Source organism: Zeus faber (assembly GCF_960531495.2).
Source record: "Zeus faber genome assembly, chromosome: 15".
Classification (NCBI taxonomy): domain Eukaryota; kingdom Metazoa; phylum Chordata; class Actinopteri; order Zeiformes; family Zeidae; genus Zeus; species Zeus faber.
Genome location: NC_137194.1, coordinates 6159353 through 6180662, shown reverse-complemented (window position 1 = coordinate 6180662; position 21310 = coordinate 6159353). Strand labels below are relative to the sequence as shown.

The 21310-nt window shown below is 52.2% G+C and overlaps 1 protein-coding gene across 2 annotated transcripts in view; it reads right to left on the bottom strand.

The window, feature by feature from the left end:
* Positions 1-21310, bottom strand: part of prex1 (phosphatidylinositol-3,4,5-trisphosphate-dependent Rac exchange factor 1) — a 73877-nt gene that overhangs the window by 26952 nt on the left and 25615 nt on the right. For both annotated transcript variants that reach the window (XM_080015614.1, XM_080015615.1), the window contains exons 7-15: positions 18572-18705; positions 18163-18278; positions 15462-15611; positions 12081-12228; positions 8543-8643; positions 6961-7064; positions 6799-6848; positions 3790-3865; positions 3417-3489 (exon numbers count right to left, since the gene is read on the bottom strand). In XM_080015614.1, coding sequence (XP_079871740.1) covers positions 3417-3489; positions 3790-3865; positions 6799-6848; positions 6961-7064; positions 8543-8643; positions 12081-12228; positions 15462-15611; positions 18163-18278; positions 18572-18705 — 952 coding nt within the window. The remainder of the gene's footprint in view (positions 1-3416; positions 3490-3789; positions 3866-6798; positions 6849-6960; positions 7065-8542; positions 8644-12080; positions 12229-15461; positions 15612-18162; positions 18279-18571; positions 18706-21310) is intronic.

Sequence of the window (21310 nt, the reverse complement as noted above, 5' to 3'; positions counted from 1 at the left end):
GGCCATGCTGGTTTCAGCCCATTTGGAAAAGCAACACTCCACCCAAACAGAGGAGTGTGCGTGTCCACAATCACAATCCGTGTTCACTCATTGTTAAGCAAAAGACTAAATGAAGGCATAATTAACACATTTGTTTATGAGGCCGGGCGACAACATCTGGAGCCAAACCGCATCTGGGTCGCACCCAACACCGGCCCGGCGAGGCAAAGTTCTCTGGAGGGTGTAGATGTGTTTGTCAGTGTGTGTGTGTGTGCGCGTTTTTTTTTTTAACAGATTAAAGCATGTGTGAGTGTGCATCCCATTGTTGCGCTGAGCCCTCGCTCCCCGCACCTGGGTTACACTGCACTTCAAACGGGTTCAAAGCAACGCCGGCGCCGCCGATGCTGCTCCGGCCCTTCCGCCGCAGCAAAAGCACGTTTTGTTCCCTCCTGAGCTCAGGGATGGATGGAGGACATCCACACGGAAGCTCCCGGCAAAATACCACTGGAATGTTCTGGTCACGTCTCTTTCCTTTCCCGTCCGCTGTAAGTAACTGCTCTTCGTCCTGTAGCCGAACCCAAAGCAGGGTTGGATTGTGCTTTGACAGTTCTTCTCTCAAAGGAGTCGCTCGGTTGAGAGATCCTGAAAGAAACCATTGCTTTACCCCACGGACGGCAGCGCGTGCAATGTAATGCGCGAGGAAAATGGAGCAGACGATACGAGCCATTCACCGATAATTGCCTGTTGACAATGGCAAGTCTGGGTTTCCTATGAACGCCTGCAATGGATCCAGCCACTCCAGGTGTAGGCATACATACACATACACACACGCGCGCTGCAGTTAAAGGCCTAATGGCCCTGGAACGCGATCCGTGCGGTGACACCCACTGCACAGTGTGGTCAATAGCCTGACAGCAGACGGTGATATCATCCTTTCTTTCACTGGTTACGGGTAAGCCGCAAGGAGCGGTGCCACGGTGTAGGTGGGATGTTTAACTGGGCTGGAAAAAATGATGTAAACTTACACACACACACACACACACACACACACACACACACACACACACACACACACACACACACACACACACACACACACACACACACACACACACACACACACACACACACAGGCTTCTGTCAGAGTGTGTCACGTGTTGCGTACGTACGGTACATGCCACTGATGTACGACTGTGTGTGACGGTGGCGTTGAGGGCAGAGCGGTGCTGGCGGATGGACCCAGCGCCGTGAGATGCCGCCGTCCATGAACAAAAATGTAGCCAGCTGCTCTGAGGTTCGAAAATAGCGTCCGCCGTACGCGGTGGAACAAAAGCAGGGGCAAAGCAATTTGCATGCTCACAGACATGCACACGGGCCTGGCGGTGTTTCCTGTGAGTCACTGGAGTTATGGTCATTTAATACCGCCTATTCAAATAGTGTCACATCTCCTCAGGAAACTCCCATCTCTGGCACTGAGCCAAACACCAACACACACGTGCACACGCACACAAACACACACACACACACACACACACACACAGCTGATTTGACGTTTACTCTATCATGCAGGCAGAGAGTGCCTAACTATATCCAAAGGGGCCTCAAATGGAATATTGCGTAATGAGTCATTATGGCCTCTGTGCCACCGTCTGTGAAGGTGTATTTTGCATGACAAACACGGTACTGTGCGGTGACTGGACCGGTCACAACAGTAAAGAAGGAACACAGGGGATGACCACTGACATTGGAGAGAAATTGTTGGGAAGGGTTGCAGGGAGCGGGAGGAGCACGGTCACTTGATTTCCTCTGATTTAACTCAATATATCAAAACATGCATCTGGGCTGAACCTGGAACCACTGAACCCATGCAGTGTGACATCAGAACATACACATATCAAACATTAACAACCTCCCAGCGTGACACGAGTCATGTCAGCGTACCACTGAACAAAAACAATGACTTATCGCTCGACCCTGGCAGAGAAACAACACAACTACAGAGACCAGGAGAGAAGGAGGGAAGCAGAGAAGGAGAGAAGAAGTGAAGGAGTGAAGGAGTGAAGAGAAGGAGTGGAGAGAAGGAGAGAAAGAGAGAAGGAGCAAGAGTTCAAGAGTAACCAGGTGAACGGCGGCAGATGCGTCCACTACAAAATGAAGGGTAAGCGGAAAAAAGAGAGCGACAAGAAGGGGCGATGACCCCCTAGGGAGATAGAGGAGAGAGAGAGAGTGCAAATGACGCAGGGAGAGGGGAAGTGGAGTGGGACGGCAGATGGTATGGGTGTGTTGAAAGAGGTGGTTGTGTTGTTACCAAACTGTATATCGTCCTCCTATGTGAGTTAAAAAAAACAACAACAAAAAAAGAAACCCCTAAATACTCCTTTTTCCCTTTCCTCCAACATCTATTTATTTTCCCCGATCCCCTGCCGTGTTCAGAGGTTAGTACCGGTCGCCGAAAAACCACCAACCCAACATTTCCGGCCACGCGTCCGGGGCGGGGCCGCGGGCCCTGGGGGCCAGCTGTGACATTGTCCTCGTTCGTGCCGGTGATGAATATCGTCCGGGCCAAATCCAGTCTTCACCGTCGGTCGTGGTCCAGAGGCACCGGCCCAGGCCGCCATGTTGACAGGCTAAACAACCAGCAGCTGGGGAGCGTCACTAATGCTATTTATACAACACGCCAGAGCGCGGCCAACAACACCCCCGCGACGGTGTTTCCCCCAACCTTTTTTTCTACCGCTGCACAGATCTAATAACCAAATAATAACCCACGGCACACTGCCGCCTATGAAGGACAAGGGGACGGCGCCGCCGTATCACCGCCGCTGACTAGAAGTTAGTGACGCACGACTCGCAGACGCTTAGTCCGTAGCGAGCCGATCTTTTGAATGACTCGGGAGTCGGGAGCCGCTCCGGCAAAACGGCGGGCGGTGAAAATAATCACTGAAGCCTCGTTTAAAGGCCGAGGCATTTGGCACGCTTCCTATCGAGTGTGACTGATTGACATTGTCACACTCCATCAAGATCAATGACCGCAACAGAATTAAAGGATTCTCGTGAGAACTCCATTCAGGGCTTGGGGCCGACTCACCAGGAACCTTTCGACACTCCCGAAAGTGCTCGCTTTCGGGGGCGTGAAGCTTCCGGCCGGAACCGATGAATCACATCAGCCCCCAATTTGCGTTGTTCGCCTCTTTAACCTGCACTACCACGCACGGGGCAGACAAGCTAAACGATGTCCTGACAAAGCGGGGCCGGCGTGATGGAAAGGTGGAAGCGGAACGTGACAAAGGGGTGAAATCCAACAACAATGGAAGTCGGCCTCAGAACACGGGGAGCGAGGCCCCGCGACGAAAACATGTTCACGAACGCCTGAGCGTGCTCCACAGATGGACGGGGCGTGTACTCGTGCGTGCGTGCGGTGACGGAACGGAACTGACCGTGGTGCATGAAGCCGTTGTTGCAGAGTCCCACCCCCAGCGTCACGGCGTCCTCGCGGGTGGAGCAGTCTCCCTGGGAAACCCAATGACGCACAGAGTCAGCCGCCGCGGCAGGTGCAGAGCGGCCGCGGCCCACATGTGACCGCGTGCGGTGTCGCTCGGGTGGGGTGGAGGGGCGCGCAACAGAAGGACGGTCTGGTACTCATGAGCAAGGGCGTAGCTTTGGTTGTAGAAGTTTGCGTCTATAATTATGAAGTGCTTTCAATGCATATTATATTTAATTATTTTGAATGATATAGTTATGTTTATGGAGGGGGGGGGTCAACTCTCCCCCCCGTAACTTCCGCCCCCGCTCATGACGCCGCTGTCTTACCTGCGAGAGGAGCCAGTCCACCAGCTTGCAGGCGGGGATGACGGACTTGAAGGTCTTCAGGTGGTGGTCTCTGTCCCTGCGGGGGGGGGGGGGACCACAGAAGCGTTTGAGTTAAAGGCGCTTTGATTTTGCATTGTTGTGCCGCAATCAAGGGTCCTGCATTTCATTGCGACACAGCGAGCAAACGTTCCTCCAAAAGCCAGACGGGGCGGGCGGGTCGTAAAATATTATTTTGTTATGGCCATGAAAGGATAATCAGAACCATGTGCATAATTGGGGAATTGGCAATTACACGTAGCCAACGGGGAGTAATTGCCCAGCCCCCGGTGGCTCCTCCGGTCTGATTCTGAGAGCTGCTCGTCGGAAAAAAAAGCCCAGGACGCATCGGCTTCGCAAGGGGGAAGTGCAGACGTGAAACAGGAAACGCTCGAGAGGATGTGCGGTCGGGGGCTGGCGTGACACGTGACGGCCAGAAAGCAGCATCCGAAAAAAAAAAAAAAAAAAAAAAAACACATTGAAAAAAAAACAAAAAAAAAAAAAACGCATAGCACTGGGTTTGGCTCTTCACACTTACATTCCCTTTTCAAACGCGGCGAAGCGGCGAGGAAACAAGTTGACGTTCGCTCTAAATGTTAATCAACCCAATACGGCTCAATCTGACTGTGCGGAAGAGAGATTGCCGAGGAACCGGACGCCACTGAGCTTTCACCCGCCCTCCGAAAACCACCGAGCTGCCATACGAGTCGTCGACTTGTCTTTTCTTGTCGCCTGGAGGCAGCTCCGCCGCGCCGGGCTCCCTCCTCCGTCATAAAGGGGATTTTCGAGGGTTTTAAAAGGTGGAGAGCGCCGGGCTTCACTTTCCCTCGACCCTCGTTCCGACTGAGAAACATCTGGCTCTGCAGATGCCCCACCTTGTTATTTCAGCAGTTTCAAAACGGAGACCCTCCGTCCAAATATTTACAATATCATACAATAATATTTACGACCGAACGTCTTCCTTCTTCTGCTCGTCGCCCCCTTGTGGTTGGCGTACAAATTTGAAAAACAGCCGATGTTGGGTTTACCGCCCGATTACCTTCTCCTTCTTCCTGATCTCGAGCTCCGCAACGACCCAATTCACCGCGGCCGGAGCCTTCTCTGCGGACGTCTTCGAAAAACCCCTGGCGCTTGCGCGTCTAAAAGCACCTCCCGAAAAAGCACACCCCGCCCCCCGCCCGCTTAGTCGCTCGCGTAATCGAGTGTTCGGGGGGAAAAATAATAATAAACAAACATTTCCAAGATGCCCCACGGCGCTGCGTCACTGACAACGGCGAGGGATGGCGCTTGAATAAAGCGTGAAATTGGATTAGGGGACAAAGCGGGGGGAGACAACTCGGCGCGTTTGGAATGTGTAAACGACGCTGAGCGGGACCGTGGACAGTACGGACGCGTGGCGGCGAATGGACGGACGCCGCACAAAGAGAACCCCTCTGGGATACGGCATTAATATTTGGCCAGTGGGGTCTGAGGGGGTTTTGCTTTTGTATGTGTGTGTGTGTGTGTGTGTGTGTGTGTGTGTGTGTGTGTGTGTGTGTGTGTGTGTGTGTGTGTGTGTGTGTGTGTGTAAGTTCCCCACACACACACAAAAATCTTTTTGTCCGTGACAATAGATACCAGGGCAACTTCAATCATTGGCTGAGAGATGAAGGGGAGAGATAGAAAGTAGAAAGAAAGGACGGGGGGATGGGGAGGGGGTGGACATGGAGAGATATGGAGTCGACGTGCGTGCGTGTATGTGTGTGTGTGTGTGTGTGTGTGTGTGTGTGTGTGTGTGTGTGTGTGTGTGTGTGTGTGTGTGTCAGGCTGATTATTTAGCGCGATGTCTGCCTGTCTCGCCGTCTGAGAGGCCTGAAGGTGACTCCTGTGCCATAAACAAGGATTGATGTGGAACTGTACTTTGTACGTGGGGTATGAGAAGGCCGAGCACTATAGGAGGGGCGCGTGCCGCTTGATTTACATAGACGATAAAACACAGGACGTATGCGTGTGTGTGTGTGTGTGTGTGGGGGTGAGTGTGTGTGTGTGTGTGTGTGGGTGTCCCCCATCCATCAAAGACAAGCGTGTGTAGGTGTTAATGTACGAGAGAGGAACCATGAGCATGGAATTCTTCTGGCTCGCCGCGGCGAGAAGAACTGCCTGCTGCTTTACAAGGAGCCCGCTGGTGACCGCGCCGCAACATTCATCATCTCGGATGAAAAAAAAACCGACCTTCATTAAACCGACTTCACGCCAGTTATCTTGATGTCACCTGCTGTAGCCCGGCTCCTGTTTCCTCAGGCTCTACGTCGACCGCTCTCACATGTGGCCTCTTTCTGATAAACAGCCACCGAAAACACAGAATTACGCAGATAAACAGATAAAGACTTCACCCGAAAATTAATTATCTTATATTTAGATGTTAGGGCCGCGTCAGCTAATTAGCACGTTACTTCCCTAAAATACCACCCCCCCCCCCCGCCAGGGGATCAATAAAGTCTTATCTCATCTTACAACCCGGAGGGAGTTTTATTTTATACCGGAAATTGGCCACCGCTGGTTGCTTGACGACCACCATGTTGAAAAATCAATCAATCCACCCATCCAACCATCCACCCACCCACCCACCCATCCATCCATCCACCCATCATGCACAACTTTTTCCAAGCCAGTCATCATAGAAAACACGGTCGTCTTTTTTCCACGGCAGACAGCGATGAGTCAGAACCGTGCGAGTGCGAGAAAGGAGAAGTTTGGGGGCACGAGATGGGCAGCAATGGCAAGAGGGGAAAAAAAAAAAAGACGCACCGCTGTTCAAACCTGCTCTGCCTTCGACCGCGCCGTCGGCGGGACAACGCGAGGGTCCGGGAGAGGGGGCGTGGGACAAGTTTGACCCTACAGCTCCCAAAATCATTCAAATCCCGCACGGTTGGAGGGCGAAGGGGAAGAGGAGGAAAAAGGAGGAAAAAAGGGGGGAAAAAGGAGGGTACTCACTTGACAACCGGGGTGTGGAGGCTGTGCAGGCGGCAGTACAGTCTGACACCCTGAGGAGGAGAGAGCAGGAGGGGCCGTTAGGTTACCCAGCATGCAACACCAACCCACCCAACCAACTTCCACGACTGAAAGAGCCAAGTACGTAGGCGTCATGATGGCTACCTTGGACACGATGTCTTCCATCTCGCTGCGGGCCTTGTAGGTGCCGTCGTCGTAGCGGAAGCGGTACAGCACCTGCTCGTTCTTGAACTGGTGTTTGTCAGAAACTGAAAGGCCACCGGAGGGAGGGAGGGAGGGAGGGAGGGAGGGGAAAAAGACGTTAATCGTGGTCGTTTCGGACTCGAAAAACACACGCGTGATCAGGAAGACGCGACACAGATAAGAAACATTACCCAGAACCCTAAGCACCTGCACGAACCTGGCGCGGCGTCGACGCCAAACAGAAGCCGCTCGGCTCCCAGCGCGACGGTTTTCTAGAGTCTAGACTCAAAACACCCCCCATAAAAAATGAAGAAGGGGTAAAAAAAATAAAATAAATAAACGCCGGAATGCACGGCGGAGATCGCATCCATTGTAAAATTTAAATTGCAGGCTTTGGAGGATTCCAAGCGACGGGCTGAATCATAGCGGCAGATCAAAGGTGCTGCAGGATACTGTGTTTAAACATCATCTGGTTTAGACTTGTGCTGCTCGGGATCGCGTCCAAGTTTGCATCTGCAGGGCACCTCTCTCTCTCCCTCTCTCTCTCCCTCTCCACCCACCCCAGGGCAGGTGGAGTCCCAGACTGACTGCAGAAACCTGGTGCAAATGACCCGTTTTACCCCCCCCCCCCCCCATTTGTCCTCACTAACGGGCCCCACTATACGACTTTCCCCGCCCGCTATTAACCTGGGTGACGAATGGCCGATGGTGATCGATGGGCTGTCCCCGCGGGGCACCAAGCCCCGCCCCCCCCCCGCCCTTTGTGGTTGTGTTTTGTGCGGGGCGGTTACGGTTACGGCGGCGGCGCATACTGCCGAGGTGGGGATTTCAGGGGATTTTCCACAGGTATTAAGTGTCAGAAATGCGAACGAGCGACGGGGGGGCCTATTTGAGTGACGACCGCGCGGCACGACCACGGCGGGCAATTACCGTGCACCGCAGCCCCCTTCCATCCAGCGCCATTCACCCGTTATTTACGTTGGTGGGGCTTCCACCCCCCCCGAATAATCATTTTTGACGGGGCGCGAACACCTGTGATTGGGGGGGGGGTTGTGTCAGGGTAGCGGCTTTGAGAGAACACCGGACCCGGCTCTCTCAGAGGCCATATTTGGTTTCCGGCCGTGAATCGATTTCATAACATATGTGAGTCAAAAGATTAAGAGACTGCGATGGCGAATGAGTAAGAGAGGAAATAGCAGCGCGATATTGGGCGTGGGGGGGGGGGGTAGATTGACTGGCTGAGTTGAGTGAGTGAAAGTTACCGGAGGGGGGGGGGGGGGGGGGGGGGGGGGGGGGGGGCATTAAAGAGCTTCCGGACGAAAATTGCCGGCATGAGGTCCTGCCTTAATGCGGCCACTCGCCCCTTCCTGTGCTCTCACATGACCCTCCCTTGCAGACGTTTCTGGGAAAACCCGAACGGCACGGCGTGCACGACGTTTCCGTGAACGTGCCACATCTCCCTCCCCCCGCCCTGGTGAGGGATCGGGGGGGCCTCCTACGGCAACGAGCAAAAGGACGGACGGACGGAGGCGGCGGGTCTTACCGTGGTGGATGATGCCGTTCTCCAGCAGCGCCTGGCCCAGGTTGACGCCCTCGTCGGGCTTGCTGATCTCCCCGTTCTCCATCATCCACGACACGAACTCGCTGTGGGCGGGGGAAACGCCGCGCACAGGCATTCAGTTCAAACATCCACACGCAGACACGTTGCAGAAGGCCCGTTTTCTTGGAGCCTTTTACAGAACTCTGCCGCATTTATTGACTGGCTACACGTTTGCTCTTTTTTTTTATTTTATTTTTTTAAGGATAAGTTACATTTTTTTCCAAAGTTTTAAATGTTTGCCCCACTGAGCCGCAGTCACCCACGGGGAGAAGCCGCAGCAGAGTGGCCGGTTTCTCAACAGCCAAGCCTTCAGCAAGCGAATCTTTTTTTTTTTTTTTTTTTTAAACGATGGGAACCAACGTTTTAATAACGAGGCCTGTGTTGAAACACAAGAGACATCCGATATTGTCCAAACGCGCGTCCATTATACCTCGGGGGGGGGGGGGGTTTCCCTCCGCCCTTCCCCGTCTCCGGACATTCTCCCTCGATTCTCCATTTCAACCCCGACTCGCCCCCCCCCCCCCCCCCTGTTCACACGGAGCGGACGTGCGCGCTGGACAAATGTTTGAAGAGGGGGGTGGGGGGTGACATTTCTCCTCCTCCGCCCGCTCCTTCACGCCGCCGAGGAGAATCGATTCCCCGGGGGATGGCGAGCGGCGGCGGTAGCGAGTGCGCGCGCGCGTGTCTCTGTGTCTCGGGGTCGAGCGTGGACAGATATGCGTTAAATACCGGGACCTCCTGCTTCTCTCAACGAGCGTGACTAAGCTGTGGTAGGAGGAGGACACCTTGGGCCATCTGCCGCCATTACTTATTATTGTCTGGCTGAAGAACAATCTGAATATTTTAGCATAATTAATGAGGGCTTCACTTGTGACCCGTCAACCGACTTGCGGCACTCCGAGACTCCTTATGAATGTGTGTGTGTGTGAGGGAAAGAGCTATAGCCCAGTCAGGAATGAAAGGATTCCATTTTTTTGTCCACAGCTTAGAAGAAAATGTGTTCTTGTTGGTGATTGTGTGAGTGTGTGTGTGTGTGCGTGTGCAAAGGAAGTAGCTGTTAATTGACTTTGGCTGGGGACTGTATTGGGCGCAGAGGACGGGGGGAGGCTGTGTGTGTGTGTGTGTGCGTGCGTGCGTGTCAGGGGAGTTGTATGTGTTGGGTCTTACGCAAGAGGCAGGTTAATTTTGGCTGCGGAACTGTTGTGGAAATGAATATGACGGGAAGGCGCAGAGTCCATGACAGAGAGAGAGAGAGAGAGAGAGAGAGAGAGAGAGAGAGAGAGAGAGAGAGAGAGAGAGAGAGAGAGAGAGAGAGAGAGAGAGAGAGAGAGAGAGAGAGAGAGAGAGAGAGAGAGAGAGAGAGAGAGAGAGATGGAAAAGCAGACTAATGGTGATTGAAGGCCACTCGCCTGTGTATGAAGCTGATATCATATGTACACGCCTGTATCTGCAGCCGTGGCTCCAGTAGCGAGGAACTCCTTTTAACGGATTCTTCTGCCAAAGCCTGGGCCATGATCTCATCTCATCATTAGCGGTTGAAAATGACACCATGCAACGTTTGAGGCCTCATTCCTTCCCATACCGGAGCTATCGATTTTATAGAGAAGGGAGAAGTGGGGAAAATCCACTTCAGAGTTCACGATAATGAATCCGCGAGAAACCTGTCCCTGCGCAATGTGGCCGTGGGTGTCAAACAGGACCGCCAACGACAAACTCGCCGGCTGTGAAGCGGTCGCAGCGGGACGGCGCTCTGACGGACCCTCGCACGTCAGCGTTTATTTAACGCAATGGCATCGGCTTTTGCACGCAAGCGCCGTAGTCCGCCTCCCGGGAGCTCCCGAAGCGCCGCTTGCGGATCATTTCATCAGCGCGTCGGAAGGCAGGGAGCGGATGTGGGCCGCAAGCGTTAAGTAGATAATGATGGTGCGAGGACGGGGGGAAGAGAAACTGGGGAGTTGTCGGGGCAAGGGGTGAAAAAGCGAAATTTGAAAAAGAGCACATTTTAAAGGCAATGGGTCAAGGGTGCATGAAGGCTGGGAAAAATGAAGCCACGCTCTGTTACAGCGCCTCTGGTGGACGTTTTCCAGAACAACGTTTAACCCCACCCACACCGATGCAAGCGAATGGAGGACGGGCCAAAACTGAAAATTCAAAATAAAACGTTCAATACATTCCTAACGCAAGTGTTTCGTGTCATTTGACCCAGTTGGGCTCAGAAAATTGTACCGTGTTCGAGTTGTTCAATGACAATGAAAAGGGGGCGTGGCCGGGCAGGTTCCCATTGACATCCAAATGACTAGCGGGCAAAGGGGCGTGTGTGGGCGTTCACTCCATGAAAGGTTACCATGGAAAAACTGTCTCATCTAAAGGGGGTTGCACTGTCCACAGTCAATGCTGCGCACACACACACACACACACACACACACATGCACCAAGCACGCACACGCACACACACACACACACACACCAGAGTGCTGTTCCTGGAACGCCCCCGCCCTTCCTCCTCCTCCTCCCCCTCCCCTCACCAATGGGTCCAGGATGTCTCGCTGGCTGAGAGCGGCAGACAAAACAGACCTACGCTACCTGTGACGCCACCCAGATGGACCGTCCGTCTCCCAGCCAAACGGAAACGCCACGTCGACATTCTAAAGCAGCGCCGTTCAGGCCGGTTGAGCGCGGCCGGCGAGCCGGTCGAGCTGTAGAGATGAATGAAGCGGACGCCGGACACGCCCGAGCGTGGGAATGGACGTCAGGAAAAACACCCACGCGGTTGCCGTCGACATAAACGCCTGTTGAAGAACTTTAATTGCCGCATCGGAGCTCAGAAACACTGGTGCGTATGTGTGGCTACTGGCCGTAGAAGGGGTGGGGGCGGTGGGGGTGGGGTGGTGGTGGGAACTCAGGCAAGGCCGTCATTGTCCATTCATGGCGGTGAAAGACCAAGGAGGACAGAAAGAGGAACACACCGTGGACCCTCCCTCGACAGCATTCCTGCGCATGTTTGTGTATACGCGTGAAGACGTTTCCTGGGTTTGATGGCTCATGCGTGCCCGTGTGTGTGTGTGTTTGTGTGTGTGTGTGTATGTGTGTGTGTATGTGTGTGTGTGTGTGTGTGTGTGTGTGTGTGTGTGTGTGTGTGTGTGTGTGTAAAGCAGAACGCCGGCTCAGGATGTTTCTGTTCGATGATAGCGGCCGCGTGAGCTGCCCCTTGACCCGCCGCGCCGTCTGAGCCGGGCAATTACAACGTTGATCATTGGAGACAGCAGGATGGAGTGATGGAGACACATTAGGCCTTTTGCCAGGGTCTGGTGGCCAATCTCCAACAGCAGGTTTGTCTTCTCTTGCCTGTCGCCAGAATTGTGGGCCGACAGATTTAAAAAAAAAAAAAAAAAAAAAAGCTTTTCGGTTTTCTAGAGTCTCGCCTCAAAACACCCCCGTCTCGCCAAACGGCGAAAGCAGAAACCCCCCCCCCCCCACTCACTTTCCCATGAAGCACTTGGTGACGATGCTGAGCTTTCGGCGTCTGTCCTTGATCAGGTGGCGGCTCTTGGTCATCATCATGTGGTAGAGCTTCTCCCCCTTCTCGGCGATCATGACGTAGGCGTCCCGCTCCATGCCCAGTTTGAGACCTGGAAAGGACAGCCGGGCAACAAATCAGAAAAACTGGCATTTGTCTGAGTGTGAAGTACTGGGTTATAGATCACCAACCAATGGACTACTATTGACATTCATCTCTTGGAGGGATCTCCTGTTTCCTTGTTTATATGCCCTGAGGTAATTTTACTCCATTTCCTTATGGAACGAAATGCGCTCTCCGTCAATCTCTTACATCCCCCCCCTCCTGCAGTTTCCTATAATTACAAAAAGGTAAAATAAAATGTCTCTTATTGGGCTCTCACTCGGCGGCAGGAAAGGCACTCATATCCTTTTAGCACCCAAAGACCACCGTACAAGATAAAAGTAAAAGTCCTCCAAGTATTGGTAGTCGGTATTAAATGTACTCTGATATCAAAAGTAAGAGTTCAACATAATGGCCGACTCTGGCACAGTTTTGAGTGTTGCTCATAGTTTCCCTTTCCTCTTTCACATCCAGGTTCAAATGTACAAGTTATCCCTATAGAATAAATACCTTGTAATACTTGTATGAAAATCCTGTCCAGTAAAAATACTTATAAGTTCAAAATGAATAAGGTAAATGTAGTGAGGTCAAAAATGAGATCTTTGCTCTCAAGCGTAGTGGGTAGAAGTAGAAAGTCCCCCAAATGTAATCGCTGCAGCACAAAATCCCTCAAAAGTACTCGTGGAAAAGTGCTAATTTGCCGCTCTTGTACTGGGAACCTCTCCGAGCGGATTAACTCCATCGAAGTACTCCATCCAGCTGCTACGCGTCACCATCAGGCCGGAGTTGAAAAGCGTTTAGCGCCGACAAATCATTGCACCTCGGTTATGGAGCCATGCGCGCCTGCAGCCTCTGATGGAGGTGGGGTTCGATTACGCTCGGCGGCAGCTGGAGCGGAGCTCAAACAATGAGTGTCATTGAACAACAGAAGCATCCGTCTGGTGCGGCGGCCCCCGCAGCCTCTGGCCCAGCTGTCGGAGTTTGTCCAGAACCTCATCCTCCTCCTTCTCCTCATCCCCCCGCGCCGCATTATCTAGCCCCCTCAACCTCCCTTCCAGCCGGCGATAAGATAAAGAATTCCCGTGATGCCCCAGCTGGCATTGGTAGAACTAAGGATATCTCTTGGGGAGGGGGGTTTAAAAAAAAAAAGAAAAAGAAAAAAAGTATTCAACGGAACACAGGAAAATCCCCTTAAACGAGGCATTTCAGGGGAAGGCGCCGACCCAAGACACCGTAAAGACATTGCCGCCGGAAGGTAGTGTTCTAATCCCATAACAAAGAGGGTGTCGAGCGACAGGTAAGTGGATTAAAAGGGGGCTCCGACCGGTGACAAGCCGGCGATGGGGAAGGGCAGGACTGTTTGTTGCCGGATCCGACTGATCTGGCATCTGTCGGCCCCAGGTTGGTTTCCTCCGGGGGCCCGTAACCCGACACCGCTGACCGCGCCGAGGTCCTTCACACCCCTGCGTGCACCCTGTAACCCCCCCCGCCCCCCCAGCCACCGCGGGGTCAGGTGCGGAGCCCGAACCCCTGCCCCGACGGACTGAAGCCACGGTCGCACCTCGCTGGTAATGCAGGTGCTGCCGAACTCCTGATCCCTCGCTCGCCTTTTAAGTCCGGAGGGGCCCCCCGAGCGGCTCGGGCGACCCTCCGTTGGTTTTCACACCTCGGCGTTATCGGGTGACGCGGGCCCCGCCAGCGCGAGGAATCCAGTCACAAACCCCCTGGCCCCTCCCGCCCGCCCGCCCCTGCGCCCTCTCCGTGTGCGCCCCACACCACGGACAGATGGTATGGGCGCAACAGGTGGAGGCGCACGTAGGCTCAGGATGGAGGAAGTCAAAATACGGAGGAGAGGAAACGTCTTGGGCAACAAGGGTATCGGTTTACGTGGGGGGGTGGGGGGTTTGAACAGGAGCTGGCTTTCTTTTTTCAATAAGAGTGTTTTATAATCCTTTTCACTTGAGCGGAAGAACTACTCTTGGGGAGTAGCCAGGCAAGGGAAGTTTATCGCTCAGTGGGGGTGACCTCAACCGATTTATCACTAGTTTGTTTTCATCTCTTATTTGGAAAATGAGTTCTAATCTGCAAAAAGAAGAAAAAAAACAAGGCACATGGAAATCCCCCGAAATAGGTAAAAACCCGACCGCATGTCAATTCATTCAATTTAAGCTCGACCATTCTGTTTTCAGCGCATCCCGTGTGGTTTGTGAATGAGCTCTTTGACCCAACAATCACTTCCCATTCGAGTGGGGTGTCTCGGGTGAACGGCCCGAGACACCTCGTAGCCCTGCTGCACTCTGAGTAGAAATCGAACACTGTCAGATAAGCAACGAATCGCCGCGCACACTTCTGCCTTCGAGTGTCTATTTCATTTCGGAGAAAGAATCAGAGAATCAAGTTCCATTTCGGAGCTCTCAACTCGTTTTAATTGTCTAATCTTGATCTTTTCAACCACTCGCGAGAGCTCACCCTCCTCACCTCCCACCTAAAACAATAAAAGAAATGGAAACTGTCTCTTGTACAGTTTTGACATTGCAACACAACTTCACCTGTTCCGGTAGAACAGCCGCTCTGCGCTCAACCACTTCCGCACTGAAAGCGAGCATGTGGGTGAGCGAGCGACGGAAGATTCAATTCTTTTTTTTTTTTTGAGATTCGGTTCTTGGCAAGTCACTCAGGAAAGAGTCGTTCAATTTTCTGTTCTCTCCGCTCTATCGATTCCACTGCTGTAAAGCACGGCGAGCGAGGACTCCCGGTCCACGAACCACAGTCAGAAGAGTCTGCTCGGCCCTGAGTTGCGAATGGAACTCTCTCAAGAATCATTTCATTCGGACCATAAAATGATTCTTGTTTTTGTTCGAATCACGGCGCAAATCACTCAAATTCAATATGAATTATGTCACAGGCCTCGTCTCTTTTTGCCTCGAACTTTAAATTCGGTCCTCGGTAATAATAATCAGTTTGGGAGTCGAAGATTCAGTCTTTCGACAGAGTGACTCCCGACTCCCGAGTCGTTTGAAAGATTCGATCGCCACGACCGAATCGTTTGCGAGTCTCGCATCTCTCGCTATAAGCGCTCCTTAATGATAAGCACTGTCATACGTGCGTCATGACATTTTTCGGTGGTTAGCAGCATCCTGGGGTGGCTGTGGGATTCTCTCATTGTGAAAAGTCTGCAAAGGGAAAGGGAAAAGGGTTTCGGGGCAACACCGATCCGACCTCTCATGCGCGACGGGAACTCACTCTCTCTCTGCTCCCTCTCCCTCAAGATGGCGTCCAGCCACTTCTGCTTGTCCTCTGCGTTCTTGGCCATGCAGACGAACCACTTGTTCTTCGCCGTGTTGTGGATCTTCCAGCCGTTCGTCACCGTGTAGTTGTTGCTGTGGTAGTCGGCTGCCGAGACACAGAATCGCACGTCAAAAACCAGAGGCCTGTCAAAATGGGGAAACGTATGCAGGGGGACGGACGAGAAATCGGTTATCGAGGCGCCCGTTCTGTCGGACGACTTTGACAGCGCCGTAACGGGGCGGCCCGTTCAAGCGGCCGCCCCCTCCCTGCCCCGCCCGCTTCGCCGCGCCCCCTCCGCACCCACCTGCTGGGCTCTACTCTCCCATCCAATTGGAGCCTGTATCTTCCGGCTCGCTGGGCATGCTGACCTGTGCCGCGCACCTCGCCGGGAGTGGTGAGCGGCGGAGCGCAGACGCCAAACCCAAGCGGTGCACAATAAATAAAGGTCATTTTCAAGTATATTCAAGAGTTGTCTCCCAGTCAGTGGAAAGCCTCCTCCCTGGTCTCCCTTTCGCACGCCGCTCTCGCTTTACATTAACCGCCTGTGAACTGTGCTCAAGGTCATCCTGTAACGACCAGGGTCCCCTTGAAAAAGGGGGATTCCCCGTCGACGGTGACACATCTGCGCCATTGAAGAACATTTCGGGAAAAAAAAAAAAAAAAAAAAAAAAGGCCGCGGGGCGACGGCCCAACGCCGTAACTGTGACTAAAACAATATCGTCAGCGTAATCACAAATAGCGTAAGCGGAAGAGGGAGTGGCGCTAATTAAAAATGCAGAAACAACTTTAATGTGTTTACTAGTCGGGCATCGAGATTTACAGGCCAATTAGGCAGAAATATGAGGTGTACCTTGAGGCTAGTAAAAGGGCCGTCTTTTCCATTGACTCCACCAGAAAGTGCCCCCGCCCCCCACTCCTCGACTCATCCCAGTCTAATTTTATCACCCATTTGGCTGCAGGTGAATGTCTGCTAAATAATAAATGGCTTTGGGTAATGGGGTGCATTAGTCTCATGCTCAGGGGTCATAAATAGATGTGGTGCACGCTGGGAGACGGGGTTTTTAAAAAAAAAAAAAAAATGTATTATTTTGTTGCGCAGAGAACTACGCTGGGATGTTGTTTGGGCTTGTGGTAAAAATAGTTATTCTGGGGAAATCTGATGTAGTGACACGGCGCTTCCTTGTAAGGTTAGATTTGTCAGAACGTGAGAGCCGTATGATGCAAACTGTTGATGCTGAAATCGTTGACCTTTGAGAAGCTGGCGCCCTAGCGGGTTGACAGTCATTTTAGAATATGTGTTTAAAGCTGCCCATTTAATATATATAGATGGAAAGAGGCTTTATCCATCAGATTAAAAATAGGCAATTATAATAATAACAATAATTATAAAGTAAGATTTAAATTGAAAAAAGGAAAATGGTATTTAACCTAAACATAATAAGGTGAGTTTGCCAATATACAATAAACCTAACGTTTTTACAGAAAATTAAAAAATATAAACCCCAAAATTAAAAGGAAGCAATAACAATAAAAAATAAATAAATAACAAGGCAAAAAATATATATATATAATAGATATCAATAAACCTAACAATAAAGAATACAAAAAAAGCCCAAAAATAGACGATTAATAATAAAAATTTGGCAAATCCACAATAAACCAAACCTCAAACGAGGGCTTTCCTTCAGTTCAAAGCGGTTGTGAAAGGTGGCTTTAATTTTATTTTTATAAAACGCAAAAAAAAAAAAAAAGGTTCCACATAACAAAACCTACATTTGTACCCCCCCCAAAAAAAGATGCCCTCTCAGCACGCGTCGCTGTATAATGTGGAAGCAGGCAGGCAACGCGCAGCTTCAAGCGTCAGACACTGTAGTTCTCAGAATCTCGGGCATATTTTGGTTTGTGGTTTCCGCCCCCCCCCGCCTCAGCAGCTCGAACGTTAGAGCCAAAACAAGAAACAACAAAAACGAGCATGTGAGGTTTGACAGCATGGGGGGGGAACCGCAACAGCAAAACTGAGCCCAATGTTACTGGTACAAAGGTAAGCCGTTCGGTTGCGGTGTTCTCGCTCCAGTAAACAAGGGGCGGTTGTGTGTGTGTGTGTGTGTGTGTGTGTGTGTGTGTGTTGGCGGGGGGAGGGGGTGTAATCACAGTTTCTGGCCGTCTGCGTCCACACCCAAACTCTGCGGCTGCGCTTAGATGAGGTGGCTCTGCAATACCCTTTTGTGAGAAGTTAAAAAAAAAAAAAAAAAAAAAAAAAAAGGTAGGTGAGAGCGAGCTGCTCCACCCAAACTGCCGACCCAGATCCGCGGCCGCGTTGAGCGAGGGCGCAGCTCGCGCACCTGGTCTCGTGGAAAGAAATAAAATAAGACCCCTTTTAGGCTGCCGGGGGGGGGGGTGACCCTCCATGGCCGCTCGGAACTCAAACTGATCCCGGCTTCACGTGACTGTTTTTTTGTTTTTTAAGTCATTGGTAAATGACATGGGGGGTGTGGCGTGGGGGTTAAAATGAATACCCAGAGGAAGAGGTGGATGAATAGACAGACTAGGGAGGGTTTCTAGGGCAACGGCGGCGCTGTGCTAGGCGCACACGCGCACACACACACACACACACACACACACACACACACACACAGAAATACATATACACACACACCTGTTCCATCCTCCACGTTTTCCACCTCCATCACCTCTGTGTTGATCCGGCCCCTGAAGACATAGAGGGGCCCGTTGATGGACTTGGTCCTCTTGGTGGACTTCTTTCCAGACACCCTGGGAAACGAGACACAGGGCTCAGGCTTGGCGGAGGTGCGAGCCGGCTGCTGAGAAGGGACGCGTGTCTCGTAAACACACGCAGGTCTATGCGGCGGCAGAATGTTTTGTTTTGCATACTAATCGCCCGTCTGCGCAAACAGGAATTTGGGCATCAGCGCCGACTTTCCAGGTCCCCTCTTCCCTCTTCCCTCCGAACGGGAACATTTCTGCAGTCAGAAAGAAAATACTGCCCGCTCTCACTCCACGGGTCCCGCATGTACGGCCCCCCCCGCCCCCCTCCGCCCCCTCACCTGGACTTCCTTTTGCAGTAGACCAGGAGGTTGTCAAACAGGAAGAAGACGCGCTCTTGGATGTTGCCCGCCGAGATTTTCAGGAGGTTGCCGTGGAGAAGCAGCTCCGTACAGATGTCAGTCAGGTTGGTTCCCTGAGGGGGCGGGGGGGGAGATATTGGATATTCAGGCCTCTGAGACTGTAACTGTGGCAAAGGGCGAAATAAAACTTGGCCCGGGGAACTCCTCCACCCTAAAAACGAAGGACCGACTCCAGGGTGCGAGGGCGCTTGATCGCCGTGGCCACCGCTTATCATTCCGCCGCAGCGGAAGAGACTCCCGGCAGGCGCGGCGAAAAACATGGGGGCCCGCGCCGCGTCCCCAGACTTCACAACCTCGGTAAAGCTGTGTGAAATGCAGCTGCAACAATGTGAATGACTTGTTTTCATTCTTTTGTCCCCGAAAGGAAGGAACCAAGCGCGCCCTCTCCCTCTCTCTCTCTCCCTCTCTCCCTCCCTCCCTCCAAATATCCAACATCCACTGCACTCCCACCGCACTCCCGTTCAGAGCCAGAGCGCAGGGGAGCATTCTTCTCTGCCCGGACAGTTGGCTCAATTCAAGCCAACGCCTGAACTTTTGACATACACCCGCCCTCCCCACCCCCCCACCCCCCCACCCCCCCCCACCCCCCCACCCCCCCCACCCCCCGAGGGACGATTCTTACTGCTCCCAACGTTTGGAAGAAAGTCCCTGAACTAGAACTTTTGAGTCCATGTGTGCGCATTGATGAGAAAAGCCAAACGGCAAAATTGGAGGGCTAATGGCCACGACCATTTAAAGGGCCGAGATATAGGATCCCTGTGGGACCCCCGTTTAACGACGGAAACAAAGACCTTTTATTCGGCTCTCACAATAACACAAAAACAAAAAAATTAAAAAATAAATAAATAATCGCACTTGCATGCAAATACATCCACGCGGACTGTATGCCTGCGTGCATGTGCGCACCCCATTTACACAACAGCATACATGCATCGGAGAGACACGTGCATACACACACATACATGCAGCACACCACATCAGGTGGCATAAAGGTCCATTTGTTTTGGTACCGCTCTGAATTATGAATAGGGTTCTGGTGTTATTTTCATCTTGAGCATCATATAGAAATAAAAGCCATCCTAAAAAGTCTCCTGTACGTCGGCCCCACTTCATAACATGTTTCGTCGCACAAACCGACACGCCCTACCGAGCCCGTCTCGTCTTCTTGGAAGAGCAACACGCAGAGGAGCATTATCGAAACAGCAGCCTTCTCAAACCACCGACACAACATCGGGCCTCGTGATGTCGTGATCTGGCGCGGCAAAAACAGACAAGAGTTGCTCACATTCATCTATAAAGCATTGATGTGTGTGTTTTCCGACGTGCGGCGGAGATGGCCAACGAGGAAGCTGCCGCGTAAAAAGGCAGGCGGTCATTCTGGATGTGCTCAAAAACACGGGGACTTCTCCCATCGCTGTTATTAGGGTCTGACCCGTTCTTTTTCAAATTCGTGGTTAAAACACTAAGTAAATACTTTCAATCAGTCGATGCTCGTCGTTCGATGGATCGTCTCACTGCAAATCATCATCATCATACAACCATCATCTGTAACTAAACACACACACGTGTGGAACATCATTCCTCCCCGGCTTGAAAGCAACCCCCAACACACACACACACACACACACACACACACACACACACACACACACACACACACACACACACACACACACACACACACACACACACACACACACACACACACACACACAGTCTTTGAAGTTGATGACGTGGGCCGACCCGAGACCCCCTTCACCCCTCACAAGCGTCCATAATTGATTCCCACGAGTGTGCGTCCGTGATGGACGTTCACCGCTCGGCAGATTACGTACAGCGAGAGCAGCTCTGGAAGGTTGACTTTGACCGGGGGGACAGGCCCGGGCAGCCATATTGGGTTACACACACACACACACACACACACACACACACACACACACACACACACACACACACACACACACACACACACACACACACACACACACACACACACACACACACACACACACACACACACACACAGATCCAATATCACGTTTAACCGCTTTCATTTGAGACAGGGGGCACAGACAGAGAGAGAGGGGGAATGTCCATGTGTTTGAGATGTATGTCTGTGTGTGTGTGTGTCTGTGTGTGTATCTACGTGCGTGTGTGGGTGGGTGTGTATCAGAGCAGCGGTAATGCGTCCGGGCCTGAATCGGCACTACTGGCTGCTACCTCCATTAGGGCCGTGGAGGTGATTAGCCGGCAGAGCGGCTGCAGAGTGGAGAGTGATTCTGTTAGGGTGGACGGGGGGGGGGGGGCTGCGTTTCTAAGAAAAAAAACTAAACTGAAACGATGTGTCAGGGCCCTGAAAATAACCACACCCATCACCTTCCCCGCTAACCACCTTCAAATTAGTGGCGTCTCGGTGGGTGTCATTGAAAGCGTGGCCACGGACGGGCCCTTCGCACAAAATAACCACCAACCCAGAAGAGTTTCACAGCTTCCGACCGGACATCGAACCAGTTACAGGGAACGGAGGCAGAACTCTGCCCCCCCCCAGCACAAAGACTGAAAGAAAAAATGTTTCGACCAACTTTGTTGTTGTTGTTGTTTTGTATTTTTATACATCGGTAAGTGTCCCTTTAAAGAATAAAGCACAACAGCCCCTTG